At 35.4% G+C, this 16788-nt stretch overlaps 1 protein-coding gene across 6 annotated transcripts in view; it reads right to left on the reverse strand.

The window, feature by feature from the left end:
* Positions 1–2482: 2482 nt before the first annotated feature.
* The window catches only part of NIPBL (NIPBL cohesin loading factor), a 135030-nt gene continuing 120724 nt past the window's right edge, over positions 2483–16788 (reverse strand). For 5 of the 6 annotated variants that reach the window (XM_082301578.1, XM_082301579.1, XM_082301576.1 and 2 more), the window contains 14 exons: positions 16591–16727; positions 14955–15095; positions 14553–14646; positions 14288–14442; positions 13936–14026; positions 10675–10848; positions 9964–10154; positions 9115–9222; positions 7597–7797; positions 7033–7179; positions 5091–5386; positions 4603–4777; positions 3846–4031; positions 2483–3283 (listed from right to left, as the gene is read on the reverse strand). In XM_082301578.1, coding sequence (XP_082157704.1) covers positions 2918–3283; positions 3846–4031; positions 4603–4777; positions 5091–5386; positions 7033–7179; positions 7597–7797; positions 9115–9222; positions 9964–10154; positions 10675–10848; positions 13936–14026; positions 14288–14442; positions 14553–14646; positions 14955–15095; positions 16591–16727 — 2462 coding nt within the window. In that variant the 3' untranslated portion in view covers positions 2483–2917. Of the gene's footprint in view, positions 3284–3804; positions 4032–4602; positions 4778–5090; positions 5387–7032; positions 7180–7596; positions 7798–9114; positions 9223–9963; positions 10155–10674; positions 10849–13935; positions 14027–14287; positions 14443–14552; positions 14647–14954; positions 15096–16590; positions 16728–16788 lie in introns of all 6 variants that reach the window. The other variant, XM_082301577.1, reaches the window with a different exon arrangement.

The raw sequence follows: 16788 nt of genomic DNA on the forward strand, positions 1-16788 counted from the left end.
GTTAGGTAAGCTGCTGCAACAAGTTCCATGTACAGATCCTGTACTCAAAGGGAAAAAGCAGGAAGAATAAAAAATTCAATAATCTTATAGTTACATATGTAAAAATCTATAGTCATACAGTGAAAAAATACTACAAAGCTATGTCAATACAAAGGAGTAAAATTGTGTCACTGGATCAATTACTGCACTGCAGCACTTTAACAAAAACCAAAACAAAACCAAACACTTTTTCATGTAGAAAAATTCTTGTCTTGGTATGTGCTGTTGCTAATGATGTGGTTCATGCTGGTAAAACTACAGTTGCTACTCAGAGGTTGAGCCCTGCACTGGGGTGCCACTGATGTCAAGTCTGGGCCCTCGACTTTGTGGTGCAACCAGCCCACGTCATGCACAGCAAACAGGAGTGTTTCCCAAAATGGGGCACTGCTACCTTCTCCTTTCACAGCAGGTAACCAGAGTATTTGTGATAGCCAAAACCAGACTAGGTATTACTCTGTGTACTTTGGGAGGGCAAAATTCAACTCTTAACTAGTAAGAATCATATTCGATTTATTTAATAATCTATAATCAATTTTATAACTGTAAATTATATAACAGCCATCACATCCCATCAAGGAGCATGTATGCCACTGGCATATCATACAACATAGTAATGGTCTAAATCCTCTCAACTAAGACAACTTTAGACTTCAGGTTTATATTGTTTAATTATAGTTTCTTTCTGATAATTTTATTCCAATAAATACCAAGCAAATTGAAATAAATCCCCATCTTTGCTATTGGAAAAGCCACATGACAGGAAATGAACAAGGAAATATTTGTATTACCTACTAAAAATAAGATGCTTTAATATAAATCGCATCAGAAATTACTAACAGCCAACTTAATTCTAAACTGCAACTGTATGAAATCCTTGGGTTTATCACTTAGGAGTTTCTTGGTGAAGAATTTTCAACTCTGCTAATCAGTAATATGTGACATGTCATATAACCCCTCTATCCTCCGAGTATGAGTTTGACACTATAAAAGCTGCACCTGGCCCTGAGAAATATAGTCTTTCATTGTTTGCTACAAAAATGTCCTGTTTCCAGAGCTGCAGAGGACTGACTCCTGCTTCTTCTACTTCTCCCTACTTTAACAACACTGATCTTAGCCCAAGAGGTGGCTTTTTGTATAGTGAAGAAAAACACTATCAACACTATCAAAAAAAGAGGTGTGAAAACATTTCTGTTAAGAAAAATTCCAGTGGTGAAACAGCAAAAAGGCATTCTCCAACAATTTACTAACTGGATTCTGAGGAGTTATTAATAATTAGTTTAATGTGTTTGGTTTTTTTAACGTATGAATATTTTGGAATACTGTAACTATTCCTCACAAATTGAATAATGTATTAGAATTCTGCAAATCAGTTTCATAAAAACAGCCTCCTACGATATATTAAATTTTTAAAAGAAACAAAACATAATAGAAAAATAATTATGTTGAGAAACACCTGTTTTTGATAAATACATTTGAGAAGACAGCATGGTTTAATAGACTCCTAAAAAGTTTAGCTTTATTTTAGATTTTTTCCTGTTTTTAAATATTCTGCTTTTCTTACTCTCTAGGAAGATGAACTGCTTATGAAAGGTTGTGGCAAGACGGTTGAAGCAAATGCTTCTGGAAGATTTCAATAGCATTTTTTCAATTTACAAAATGTGAAAACATCTTTCAATTAGTAAAAAAATTAGTCTAATATACAAACTTTAAATAAAAAAATTCATTTGTGAAGGAATGTAGTGTAATTGCCCAGACTCATACCCATTCACACCTCAGATACTGGTAGCTAGCTCCTCTTGACACAAGCCTCTCTGTACTAACCCAGAGAAATGCATACATGGCCAGTTCGCCCAAGCAGGAGTCATTCAGCTTTCCCAAAATTTGAACTATCATAAATTACCATTTGGACAGCATTAGAAAGAAATTGAAGCATACAAGGAATAAACTATAGTTTCTTTTTATATCAAAATGTACTCTTGAAAATGTGTTTGGCACAGTGCTAAATCATATAGTTAATACTAAATATTGCAGGATACAATAAAACCCTGGAGTTAACTTGTGTTTACACCCTTTTAGGGATAAAAATAAAAAGATACCAATTATTCAGAAGTCAGCCTATACAAACTGTATAAACAATATTTTATGTCTTGTTTTGAAAACCACTGATATAGTAAATTTTACATAAAAGACTGCAAAATAATATAAATGGATTTAAACAGATCTTTACAATAAGAAATTCAAATGGAAACAGACAAGTAACAAAGAGAAGTAAAAAAATTTATTGCAGTATTCGTTCCACCAGATTTGCTGGGGATCCCTTTTCTTGTATTATTTCAGGGTGACCTAATACATCAAAATCTACATTTACAAAAACTCCTCCTGCAGATAGGTCATAGATACTGCATGCTTTTTTTTCTTTTTTTTTTTTCTTCAACAGAATAAATTATATATCCAGGAGATTCTGCCACTTTACAGCCTGGAAAAACAATGCTTCCCTGGAAACTGGGCTAAGCTAAAGAAAGCCATCCGCTGCTAGGTTAAACTCCAAGAACACTTTATTAAGAACATTAACAGACTAATTTCCAACATTCACTTGTTTATTTTTTTTAAACAGAAAGGTTTTTTTTTTTCAAGATATAAACAATTTTTTTGTTAAACTATAATACAGTGGGAGTAAAAATGAACTGAGAAGTTTCTGCTGCACAACAGCGAAGGAAGCTCCCACAAAAATGTTTACCAAACATTTCCTTCTTTTTTCCCCGCGTCCCAGGTTCCATTCTTACTCTTCATTTAACTGATTTTTTTTTGCCAGAAAGTTGGTATTTCAAGTTTTTCTGTTATTTCAATTCCTGTAAATTTGGCTGCATGTACAAATTCATTAGCTGGAAGTTCCATCCTTGGCGGCATACAGCGATCGTAAAGTCTGCACAACTTTATTAGTCAGCTTATTAGCACTCGTTAGAGCAATTTTTTTGTAAATAATGTCTGACTCTTTAATAGTGTCTACCCAAGGCACCAGTTTGCGGCCATCACGGCGCTTAGCCTCAGTCCAGGAGCCACTGTAGGAGCCTGCCATCCACTGAACACTGAAGCCATTGCTGGTTTTCTGTACTACTCTTGCAATTTGTGGTCGGTCTTTGTACTTTGGACAGCAAATAGCGATGACATCCATGACATCAACACTTTCATTCATCTGTGCTGCCAACTCCGTAGAGTCTGAATTTCGTTTTGACCTTCTCAATGACTAAAACATTGGGGGGAAAAAAGACCAAGTGTTACACAAAAGAACTTTAGTGAAATTATTGCTTTTATTGCTTTTAATCCCTTGACGCCGGGAGTTGGGATTCCCCGGCACACATTCCATTGCCGGCAATGAGACGCACCGCGACCGCCAGCGCCAAGGGGTTAACATATCCTTGTAAAACCACATACTCTTAATTTGTACCCGTGTCTTTATCTCTTATTGATATATAAAATTATATATACACATGAATCATAAAGCTACATAAAAACTTGGCAACAATAAAAAGGATAACACACAGTACATTCCAAAGGAAAATTAATAACTTTTTATACGGGATAAATCTCATTTTCTAGTTTGGTTTTTTTTTATTGTCTTTTCTGTTAAACTTTCTACAAAAGTTGTATAAACGGTTAAGTAGAGAATCTCTATCTACAAAATGCTTTCTTTCATGTGGATTACATTACTTGGTGTACATTTAATATAATAAACTGACATTTATAAGCACATAAAAATCATTTTACGTAATACGCTGCGAAATACGTTGACTCCTCCTCCGCCTCACCCCTGAAGTGCCTCCTCCTCTATCCTCCCCATCACTTTCATCGTCCTCTGTCTCAGCTGCATTGTTTTTAGGGCTGCCTCCTCCAAGCAGCGAGGTAATTGCTTTGTTGCGAGCATTTGTGCTAGCTGACACCTCTCCGTCTTCTTCCTCTTCATCAGGATCCAAATGTTCCATAAGGAGCTTGAACTATTAAAAAAAAAAAGAAAAAAATCAGTTCACTTTGTAACTTTAAAAATGGACATTTATATCACACCACATTATGTTAGAAACAAAATGCAATATAAAGAAACAGGGTAAAACAAACAGTAGACAACTTCAACCGATTTTGTTGTGTTCTACAAACTTAACTTTCTGATTTTTTTTTTTCTTGTAGATACATAAAAGCTTTCTTCCTGTGTTTTCCAAAAGGCAAGTTTTCTCAAACTTATTGTTATTGTTGGGAGGTGAGGGGCAGTTAATAAACTACATCCAGTCTCTGTTCCCAGATGGAAACAGTCAGGAATAAAGTGAACAATTAATACGGGAGAGGTATACAACATGGATGCCAGAAAATACTCCATAAAGATGAACCTCCTTTAGTTGAAATTATCATTGAGTTTAAACTTATTAGAAATCTTTGAAATACAGTTCTGCTAAACATCCTGAAAGGAAGATCACACATCATATCAGATAACCAGGAACTTAACATTTTGAAGTGTACTTTCAAGTTTATACTGCGTTAAAGATTTCAGACTTTCTGCAAAGCAACTTTACTTACATCTAAGTACTGTTTTACTATACTCCTCTTCACTTCTTCTGTGATCTTGGAATTAGCCATATCACTCCGCAGAAAGTCCAAGGTTTGTTTTGGATGGAAATGCACTCCTGTCTTCCTGTTTATAGCTTTATCATAAACTTTCGCAGATTCAGATGGAGAATATTTTTGAATTTTACTGTTTAAAGAAAACAAAAGAGAAGATCTTTCAAGGAAAGTCCAGAGTAATCTGAACAAAAAGCTTTTAAAATCTCCAATGTAAGTATTTATCTTTGAATTATTCCATATACAATAGATAGCCTGGTAAGAAATAAAATAATTTGGTTTTTTTAAGCCAAAGTTTCATTACATTCAACGTAATAAATTTGTTTTCTCTGTTACACAAGCAAATCTATTGCTTAAACAAGTAGTTACAATCAGCTTAAATAAATAGAAAAAACTCCCAAACAGCTTACTGCATTACAAGTGTCCTACTATCTAAATAGCCTTACCTATCAGAGAATCCACAGAGGTTCTTTAGATGCTGTTTCAGCATCAGAAGTAATAATATGCCTTGGGAGACATTAGCAAATTCAATTAAAGGAGCCGAATTTTCTGGTAAACATTTCATCACTGCATTTATATCATTTTCTTCATCAGAATCTGAATCAGAGTCCACTCGTTTCCGTAACCTCCGAGGCTTAGAAGCTTCCTCATCACTTTCACTCCCACTACCACTGTTACTGTCACTCTCAGTCTCCTCATCCGATGAAGGCTTTCTTTCCTTTTTTTTGTCTTTCACCATAGACTGCAAGACAGATAAGTTAACACACATTCCAAAATTAGAGTAAGTAACATCATGTATGTTCCTAAAATAATCTGTCCAAAAATCATTAGTGGCATAAATTAGCAAGAATTACCTGAACAATGTTATTAATTTATAATTTGATAGTCTTAAAATTATTTATGGCAAAAAGATACTTAAAAATTTATCCAAAGCCCAGATTTTCTTGTGAGGTGCATACAAAAGGAAGTGAAGCAACAAGCACTCCCCTAGTATGTGATCACTAAAAGTTTATTATATTAATTATAATTATTAATTATATATATATATATATATATATATATGAATATTCATATATTCATATTACGCTGAAGTTCATTAGCAGTGACAGCAAAACACAGGTAGAAGGCCAAACACAATAAATCAGGAAGAAAATTCTGGTTTTCTTTCACCTGAATATAATTTCAGTGTATCATGGAGATTTTCACATGTATTTTGGGTACAGACTAGTCCAAGCTGGTTTTAAATCCTCATCTCTTAAAACTGTGACACTAATTACACTGCTGACCAAAGTGATCAAATTAATAATGAATTAATAATGATTAATAATAATTAGCTGCCCTATTCCTGGCAATGTTCAAGGCCAGGCTGGGTGGGGCTCTGAACCACCTGGTCTAATGGAAGGTGTCCCTGCCCATAACAGGCAGCTGGAATGCGGTGATCTTTAAGGTCCTTCCAACCCAAGACATTTTATGATTCTATGATTAGTTCTACTACTTGTACATCTTCAAAATTTCACACATGCATTATTACTGCACATAGTATGATTTTTCATGACACAGACCTAATCAAGATCTCAACCTTTTGGTGCTGGGTGCTACACACTGGTTTTCAACCTGAAGAATGCATCGTCTCTTTTCTAGCAGATTAAAAATCAACTTTGGTAGAGTGAGAGTTTAAAGCACAGTACTTTTCAGGCAGTGAACTTTCAGGCATCAACTCTGACTTGTATTTATTAGTCAAACTGGACATTCTAGAAACTGGTTTGGTTCCTGACAATTTGCATCTTCTACGGTAAAAGTCATTTAGGAAAGGAAGACACTGAAGTCTTTAAGAAGCAGAGGACTCTCACTTACAGGCTTGTGTGTTGCCATAACAACAGGCACTCTATCATGATTAAGGTTCTTATGTGCTCCCTTAAGAAATACTGCCCGCTCCTCTCTTGCAATAAACAGTGCATTTTAAATCTCTCAGGCAACATGAACACAACTGCCATCAGCTACTTGACAATGAAATAAACTGCAAACTGGATTTTATTGTTAAAATTTTACAAACAACCACGACAACCTAGTATTCCATGATGATTCTGGGTTCATGTGCTTTCAGATGCATACACTCAAGTGTTATTCAGCCATACTGGGAAATTATATAGACTTGATCTCAAAACTCATAATTCTTTTTTAATAATATAAGCATCAATGTAAGTAAAGTTTTCTAGTGTCTACCAGATACAGGTCAGAACAGACTTGTTTTGTTACTATTGGTTACATGCAAAGTAATGCAACTGGTTCACACCATAATAATGGTACTGCATCCATTGAAAAACTGACCACATTATAGAGAAACTTATTTCTACCATAATAAATAAACTAAGATATAAATGCACATACCTCTTTAAATGACTGTAGTAGGTTGCTACCAGAAACTGATAGCGTAATGTCTATATGATGCATTATAAACAGTGGCTCTTCCTGTGTTTGGTAAGGAAAACAGGCTAGATTGTCTGCTATGTACAAAAGCATATTCACCTCCGTTTTCTGAAAGTTAAAGAAAAGATTACATATAAATACACATACAAATATCTTGGATTCATACACCTCTCCTGTGTTCCTAACAGTATAGAGCAAAAAACATGATCACAATTTTTTTCTACATAGCCCCCAAACCCACTCTAAACAACATATATGCATGCAAAATTTAGTCATACCTGAAGATACACTAATTCTGATCAGTCCAAAGTGAGTATAAAAAGGTACAGAGTGATGTAACATGCATTCTATTACACAGAATACCTTATATACTTTATATTTATACCTTACATTACAAAGCAAAAAATGTACATTGGGGACAAAGCTATCAATAATTATGTCATAAAAATACATCATAAAAGGAGAATTTAAGCTTGGAACACTGCATTTTAACTTCTTTTTAAGTGAAGGAAATGTGGTGCTTACTGCAGTATCATCAAAGAGGTTGAGTAAGGAAATTAGAAAGGCTCGTCTGTGTTGACGGTTCCCTCGAATCATGGAGTAGAGGTGTGAACACAGTGCACTGGACGATTCATCATGTCTAAAACCTCTTACAGGATCTTTTGGGCAGGTATTAATTGCCTGTTGTACTTGGTAAGACATCTTCATACCAGCCACTGCTTTCATCTGAAATGGAAATGTATTTATTTTTATTCAAAACATTGCATCCAAGAAGTACAACTGATTCCTTTTAAAGGGATGCTCATTCAAGACTTAAATTTAAAACATGCACTGAGGCAATACTACCTTTCGAGGTGGCGAACAGATTTGAGCTGTCAAACAGAACTTGTGGCAGAGGTCAGAATGTCTTGTGAACTGCTGTGACTGTAAATTCTGCTAGGAATACACAGCTAATCTGTTAACCCACTACAGCCAGGTATTTAAATGACTTTCAAGAACACTGAAATGTTTTCATACATGAATAGAATATTTTACCAAATGTATATGCTTGGTATCACCTGTAGTGAAACCAATAACTGAATCCATATGAGCACAACAGGACTAACAAACAGAAAATTAGGTGGTTTGGGGTTTTTTTTTAATATATGCAAACATTTCCAGTTGATTTTACTCACTTCAGTGATCCTGCTCTTGTTTCAGAACACACTGAATCTCTAGTTAGGCTGCATATCAAACTGTCCTCATACTACATCTGTTGCTGCTCAGCAAAGTTGTCTATGTGTCTATACGCTGCCTTAAATCCCAGCTGCCTAACACAGCAAATTCCAACTGCTAGCCTTCACCTAATGGATGAGGTATTTGTTTGGATGCCACCAACAGTGCAATGCTCCAAATGCAGTGGAATACAAGGAAGGATATGTGAGAAGTCCTATAACATAGTACACACACTGAACCTAGACTGTGATCTTCCAAAATAAGGAGAATGCTGCAGCCTAATTTCAGAACTTAAGCAGAACTGGCACTATGCCACAACTCCACATCCTTACGTAGCCCTCAGTTTTTCCTTTCAGCAAGGTTCATCAGATGTTTCCTATGCTCCTTCTGCTTAGATTATATTTTATAAAGCCTTGGTGACTTGCACACTCTAATATATATACTCTAAGGACTTCTTTTGACTGTTACATGGTATTTTCTTTTCTAGTCCACTGATTCAGGAAAATCACTGCTAAACATTATGAAACACTTGTCCTTACCTCTTATAAAATAAAGGCTCTTAAGTACTATTTAGTGTGGAAAACATTACTGTGAATCATAAATTAAAGGAAATTTTGATCTAGAAGAGACACTTCAAAATATATTATCCTTTCTGTTTCTCAGAAAAGAAATCTCCGAACAGGGAGAAGAGTCATCTTTTACAACTGCTTACAGTTACTGTTTATTCTTTTACTTTATACCCTTTTTCTGAAGCTGAAGCATATTCAACTGTTAAACCACTAGAGAACATAAGAGTATTTTGTAAAATGTTAAATTAGAATTACTTACGTGAATGAACCCAGCATATTTTTTGTCTATTTCCACCAACTGTTGGTCAGCTTTATTTCGCATAGAGGGCTCTGGATCTGTGCCCATAGCAATTAAGTACGGCACGCACTTGAAAAACAAATGAAATGATTATTTAGAGGCATTGTACCTCCTCTTTCTCAGTTTTTGTTCTTTGTTTCTACTGCGGAAATTAGAATACGAAGGTCTATGCAACTTACTACCATTTTTCAAGTAAATAGAACAAAATACTATGAGACACCAGCATTCTCACAAAGTTGTGTGAGATGTCAGGTAGTATTTCCCTTTTTCTCAATCTCTAAAGTCAACTTAAAATACAGAAAATTGCATTTAAAAACCCCCAAACAACCACTTATGACTGAACATGTGCAATGGTTGCAGTATCAAAAATTAATTACAAAACATTGTGTAAGCAAAGAATGATGGAGATGATGATTGAAGTTCTGACACTGACTGTGGAATTCCATATTGTTTGGAGGATACAGGGATTGAGGTGCAAGCAAGCTGACACAGAATAAAGAATTAAACAAAGAAAACATTTTGGCATATACCTCAAAGTTGTAACAGAAATATGCTCCAAAGTACGTATCTACATGCTCTTTAGGCACTGCTTGGGCTTCTACATTTTAATCCAAAAATAGATAACAAAGCTTTTGGAATCTCATGGGCTAACAACATAAGTCAGATTTCAAAATATATCTTCTGTAAAGGCCTCTTGCTACAGTAAGAAATGACTGTAACATAAGAGAAGACCTGGAAATTTATATAGTAAGTGTGAAATCCTCTAAAAACATGAATAAAAGAAAGTCCCACCACAAAAGCCTATCATACCTGAACAGGATGGATGAGACCTTGGTTTAATGTCAGTGCAATGACATTTAGAGCAAAGTGGCGTACACTGGACTGGTTATGAAAGAAAGCCTCAAGGACCTGTTTGAGATATAGCTGCATGATGGAACTACTCATCCCTGAGGAAATATCACCCATTTCTTTCAGGTCTTCCTGTTTTGCTACTTTTTTCCCTGTAAAAAGGACAAAAGCATTAGCACACTCACCATAATATAATCACTTTTTTTGCCATGACTTGATATATGCTGATCTTTAAGTTTCACAATAAATACACATTTCTTAAAATAGGTTTATGATCTCATGAAACACAGAACAGCTAATGTATAAATATATATAAAAAACTAGAGAGACAAAATTTTAATTCAAGTCTTAATTCCTTAATAAAGGATTTCTGAAAATGTAGTATTTATTTTTTTTATCCACAAATTAAACTTAAGAGGGTTTTTTGATAAAAATTATTATTACCAGCATTACAGCAATTATGAATTCTGGATTGCTTCCAGTATTTATACATCTTGGAAGTAAAAAATACATCTATGCATATACCTCTTTTTAAATCATTCTACGATACTTTGGGTACAACACTACTGATCTGGTTACAATTTGAAGTGACTCGGTGCAGATATATAGTGACTGTATGCAACAAAGTCAGGTTTTGCAAGGCTCATGAGCACAGAAGAACTCAGCACTTACAGTCTCTATCTGCCTGCTGCATACGTGTATCCTCCTCCTGCAAGTAGGTCTGGAGGTTTTTTAACACCTGGATTTTTAAGTTTACAGAACAGTTCTTATCTGAAAGAATGCTGTTGTACAGAGTCTTCACTTCCTGTTCGAACATTAAACTTGGGTGCTGTATAAATGCAAATCCTAAGGGTGGAGAAAAGAGGAAATGGTTCTCATTATTATAATCTAGAAATTGTATTTCTGCTTTTTAAGTCCTTCAGAAGAAAGGTACGACATTTATCTCCTCCCAGCAGCATGGCTTTTTCTAGTCCAAACAGTATCGTGCTTCCGTATGGACACCATCCATTGCTTACAAGGAGTTCTGATAGCCATATCAGTTCTATTAACCACAACTCTGTTTGATGGATGAAATGCAGTGTTGACCCAGGGCAGCTGCACAGAAAGTTATACAGGTCTGGAACCAGGTCCAGTGTAGTGGCCTGCATCTCAGTGACTAGGAGCTATCATAAGAACAAGAAAGGAACATTACCAAAAATTATCTGTTATTTTTCTAATTCAGACATTCTAATACATTTAGAGACAAACATTTTGTTGCAACTGTAAAATGTGACTCACATGGATGCAGAGAAAATGTGGAAAAATTGATAAGTATCATGAGTATTTAACACTGTAATAGAAAAAATAATCTCCAGGGAACACAGTAAAATTTATACCTCTTGCTGTCATTATTCATATACCTATTGTAGTCTTCTCTTGAGGACTGTCTGAAGTGTTCCCAAGACTATGTGTGTTGGATGACACACACTATGGAACTGTTTTTAGCTGTAGTCAAGGAACTGGCTGTCCTTAAGTCTGTATTTAATAAAAACTTTTCTAAATTACTGGTAGTGTATACCATTTTAGATAATGTATGTAGATGTAGAAGTGCTGCTGACTACAGAGTATCTTAGAAAAACAGTAATGGGAACATAACATCCTAATTTAATTTACATTTAACTATTTCATTTTTTTAAGACTGTTTAGGAAAAGCAGACATTAAATGCATTTTCTATGACCACAAAAAATTCAGATTTTAAATGAGCACACAGAAAATATAGGAACATAAAAGAAAAACAGGGGAAAAAATGAAAGCAAATAAAATTCCAAAATCAATGTATAAAAATAGCTGTAACAGAGGGAAGATTGAGTCAAGTTTTTAAAATAGGCTCCATACACACGAAAAGACAGTGTAGGTAAAGGCTAAGTCCAAGGCAATCCCTCAGTGTGTTTCAGATCTCATTTCAGTCCCAAAACAAGAAGCAGAGAAGCAGGTGAGATGAAGGGAAAAAGAGAAGAAAAAGGAATTATGGTGTCTTTGGACTATGCGGTATGATTGTGCAGTCTATAAAAGTGCATATTGATGTTTCTAACTTGACCACCTCTGTGCAGAATCCAACCCATTTCTTATGGTTAATTTTGAAAATGAAAGGCACATGGACATATGTGTAACGACTCATAAAGCTTTTTTCTTCATTCGCTTTAAGAAGTCTAAACCACCAGTATTTTCAGAGAAATTTTTACTTTTCCAGCCCCAGTTAACTGGGGAAGAACTCTTACTTGGCATAAGAGGCTGTCATAGCAGATGAAAGGCACCTGCTATATGTTTTTTAAGGACTGAATTAACATCTGAGAGATGCTGTCACACCATTTCTCTTCACACCTTTGTTTTCACTCTGTTAAGAATCTTTAGAGTAAGCACTGAACTCGGTACTTAAAAGTTTAGCTAAATTTATTAACAAAATCTTATATCCTCAACTTGTTTTGCAAGTACACATCTGGAAAAGAACCATAACCACAATTATTAACCTTAGGATTAAGCTTAATCCCTCAACAGCAGTGACACATCCCAAGGCAAAGGCTAAAACAGTTGAGTGTCCCTACTAACATGACAGGCTAATAGGAACGTTCACTCTTCACATGACCCTTTTCACCATATATAAATGTTGAGTTAGCTTGCTAGTCCTTTTCACCATACTGCTGCTCAAAAACATTGAATGAGTTCGGCAACTTTGTTCAGTGACCAGCCTGAGGTGGGCATTTGCAGTGCTAACACATCGCCATACACACATATACAACAGCTATCTTCAGAATAAGTACTTGGATGAAATAAATATATCACTGAAAACAGTGAGGTTTAATTAAAATAAAGACTGACACGCTTACAGACAGAAAAAAAAATCTGAAGAATGGCTACTGACAAAATAGATCACAGTTCAGTCCATAATTCAGAAACATTTTTGGCAAATGTGACATACTGTATATCTATGAGCAGAGTGATCAGGTCTATGGTTAGGAATACAGACCCTACCCCACATGCAATATTCTGTAGAGTGCAATTAAACTGGACTGGACTATAGGTAAGTGTTGTATACATTGACATAATGCCTAGAAAAACTCCAAGCAGTCCAGAGAACCATAGCATTGCTCCTGCAACAGAGGCAACTCCAGTGCCATTAATCCTGCTCAGCTGCCTGAAATGGTTTCTCATAGAATATGAAATGAAGATTCAGTCTTGATCCTTATCCTCAGAACCCTCACTAGCCTGAATTAGAGTAGGATATCTGAAAAGTCACCTAAATAGCAACACAAAGAGGCAAATTCTTGTCTGCAGTTAAATCATACAATGGAGGCTCTCATGCCTCGGAGACAATTTATTTTAGACCAAACAATAACCATGAACTGAACTCTTCTAGAAACCAAGACCAATCTGCCCAAACAAGATTTTCTCCGATTTATGATTTTTGTCCCTAAATCAGTGGAAGTTCATTTTCTACTGCAAATCACTGAAATGACATATTAATCCCACAAAGGCCATCCAGCTACTATGAACTGCAGAGTTCCCTTGACTCCTGCAGAATGTCTGCTCCTACCCCTAAAATGTTCAAAGTTTTTCCATCTTTTTTTACCTTGTAGACTGAAAAACAAGGTTTGGAGTTAAAACATACTTGCACATGGAGAAAAAAAAAAACATCTTCATTACCTTGGAAATTTGCTGCTCTCTACAACTTGGTCACATATCAAAAGGGATTCGCTGTCAAAAGCACCCAGTCTGCTGCAGAATTATGCAATTAGCAACCCTTTGACAGCTTTTCTATGGCCAGTTCTCAAACAAAATACAGACTAAGTTTTGATTTTAAGCGAACTCTCTTGTGACTGCACAAATACATGAATTCCTACTGATACACATGGATTTTTACCAGAGCAGAATAAAAAAAACTATTAATTTCTTACCAAGACCAATAATGGCTTTTGTCTGTACTTCTTCATCTGAATGCTTTGTAAAATACATCAGCAGTTCAAGTACTTTATCCTTAATGTTAACCTGAGCAAATTAAAACAAAAATAATAGCCATTTGAAGACGAAACAGATGTTTTTAATCTTTTATAAAAAGCATATCTATCAAAAAGAAAAGGAAAAACACAACTTCACTGTATAGTCCTTGCAAAATCATTTATTAAAAACCAGAAAGCTATACCATATGCATTATGGAAAAATATATAGCTTTGGGGGACTAGGAATAATGTGCTTTCAAATTAAAGCGGAGCATTCATTATAAGACATGGAGAATAAATGTTATTTTACCTTACTGTTGCCCTTAAAATCTTCCTGATCAAAATCAAAATGCCGACACAGTGCTCCAACAGTGAAAAGTGACCTAAGGAGTGCTGGTTTATTGGCAGTAAGTATTGTACTGTTGGGGTCTTCTTGATGTTGATTTTTTAATTTAGAAAGTGCACCTGCAGTAAAATAAAAGTTTTTATCACAGTGTTTAATTGTGGTATATCCCTAAGATAAGAGTTGTAGTCAATACTAACAAGTGACAATTACTTTTTATGATTTTACTTACCATAGTATCTATTAAAACAGGCCCACACAAATTTATAGTTCTGAGTGACCTTGTTCACAACAGCCCCAAGACAGCTCACACAGTGCTGAACAACCTAGGAGCAAGAAAGAACAAATGTATTATCTATTTAGAAGTTTAAATTGAGCTTTTTGTGAAGTTATGCAGGAAAAACCTATACTGAACTAAAATTAACAATCTAATATCATGTGATGTCCATCCCTAGACTGCTCGGAAAACCTGCTCAAACTCATTAAAATACAGCAAAACCAGTGCAAACCCCCGTAAACCAAGTACACTGATTTTTCATGACTCAGAAGTTATCTTCATAATAAAGACAAGACTGTCTTTAAACCAAAGTCATGTGAAACGTTATCAGCAGAATAGTAGCAATAAAAAACTTACTGTCATGCCATATTTGATGATGAGTTTCATGAGGTCTTCCTCAATAGTGGCAAGAAAGGTCTCACTTGGGTGCTCCATTAGCGGCACTACAAGCTCTAAGATTTTTGCAACATTGCAGATCACCATGAAATCATTCTGGGTCTGAAAAAACAGCATTTATGGTGTTTAACATTTCTGGCCATGGATAAGCTAAGTACTATTAATATGCACTGGTAGTTGAAAACTCCAACTTATTTAAGATATTTGGTAAACATCTAAAAGAATATTTATATATTTTACACCTGCTATTAAATGACATATTACTATGAAATTCAGTTCTATTTACTACAGGTATTCTGGAGAAAAAAGTCTGGATGAGCAGGATACACCTCTTATCAAGGCTGCATCAGACCTGAAAACCTTTGTGTCTGGTAATTTTCTGCAGTCCTACAAGAAATCTAGGAACTCTTCCTGAGATATGCACACTAGAAACACAACACCTGAAAACAGGTATCAGCAACAACATGAAGTTGTGCTATGACTTAATGCACCTTAAACAAAAGGTAATAATTTGCACAAGTGTAGAAATTACAATTAAAATTACTACTGGTTTGCATTATTGTGACTGTATGTATATGTTAAGTGTGGAACCTATGGAAAATATTTATCTATTAAAGAGACATCCTGCTAGAAATGGACTTTTGACAAATCCAGCTCGCTAATCAGGATAAATCCCTAATGCTAGTATCAAGCCATTTGACATGTTCAAGCTGTCAGTGGTAATTCTATGATTTATCTCAACCATGTGTAAATACAAACCATACGCAACCCACTAAAGGAGCTCCAGCAAGTAAATATTTAGATAACTCTAAATACTGTTTGTTCAGAAGCAGCTCTAAGAGTCTGTTGTAAATGTGCCTAGAGAATGTGGAAAATGGCTGGAAAATGCTAGGCTGTACCTACAACCTACGTTGGTGAAAATTACCCCTTAAGCCTGCCCTGGGCAGCTTACCTATTGAAAGGGACTGCTGCCACCCACCCATGCTCATCCTCCTTGAGCCATGGGTGCATGATCCTGCCCTGCTCCTTCTAACAGATCAGGGTGCCAGATCAAAATGGCAGAAACCACTGTAAGGATTCAGAGACCTGAGCTGGGGAGGTTTTCAGTGTTAGCACTCTCTACAATGTCTTACAGAGGAATACAAGAGCACTAGAGCTAGAGAAGTGAGAGATGAAGTCTAGAAGAGAATGGAGTAAGACATTTTTCTTCTCATGTATTTGCTATATATTAGATCACTCTATCTTATGGAACCTTATCCTTAGTCTTATGACTCATATGTTAAATATTAACTACTTTTAAGACCATGACTGTAAACTAAATTTTAAGAAATTATTTCTTAACAGGAGAAAACCTGGGAAAGAGTTTCAGTTTCATTTGGCTGTAAAATATGGAGGTAGAAGGTGAGGAAGAACATCTTAGAAGCTACAGGGATCTTCAAAAGGATCTAGTAAGTTCCAAAGCTATGATGCCCATGAAAAAAACCCTACAATGTTAAATTTTCTTTTCCTACCTTAAATTTCATCAAGTATTCAATATCGATGTTCATTTTCATGCTCAATTATCTAGAGAAAAAAAAGACTGATTTTCTCTACTTACACTACATTTAGTGGTCAGGTATGGCTGCATGGTCATGGCATGTTTGACCATTAGCTGGGGCCTTATTTTGCTGAATAAGAACAAAGTGGTTATGCAAGCAACCAAGCGACCAGAATTCACACCTTTATTGTCAGAATCTGCAAAAGATTAGAAAATACGAAAACAATATTAAGAGCAAATACTGTTTAAGCAGTGAAA

The sequence above is a fragment of the Coloeus monedula genome, assembly GCF_965178545.1.
Source record: "Coloeus monedula genome assembly, chromosome: Z".
Lineage (NCBI taxonomy): Eukaryota > Metazoa > Chordata > Aves > Passeriformes > Corvidae > Coloeus > Coloeus monedula.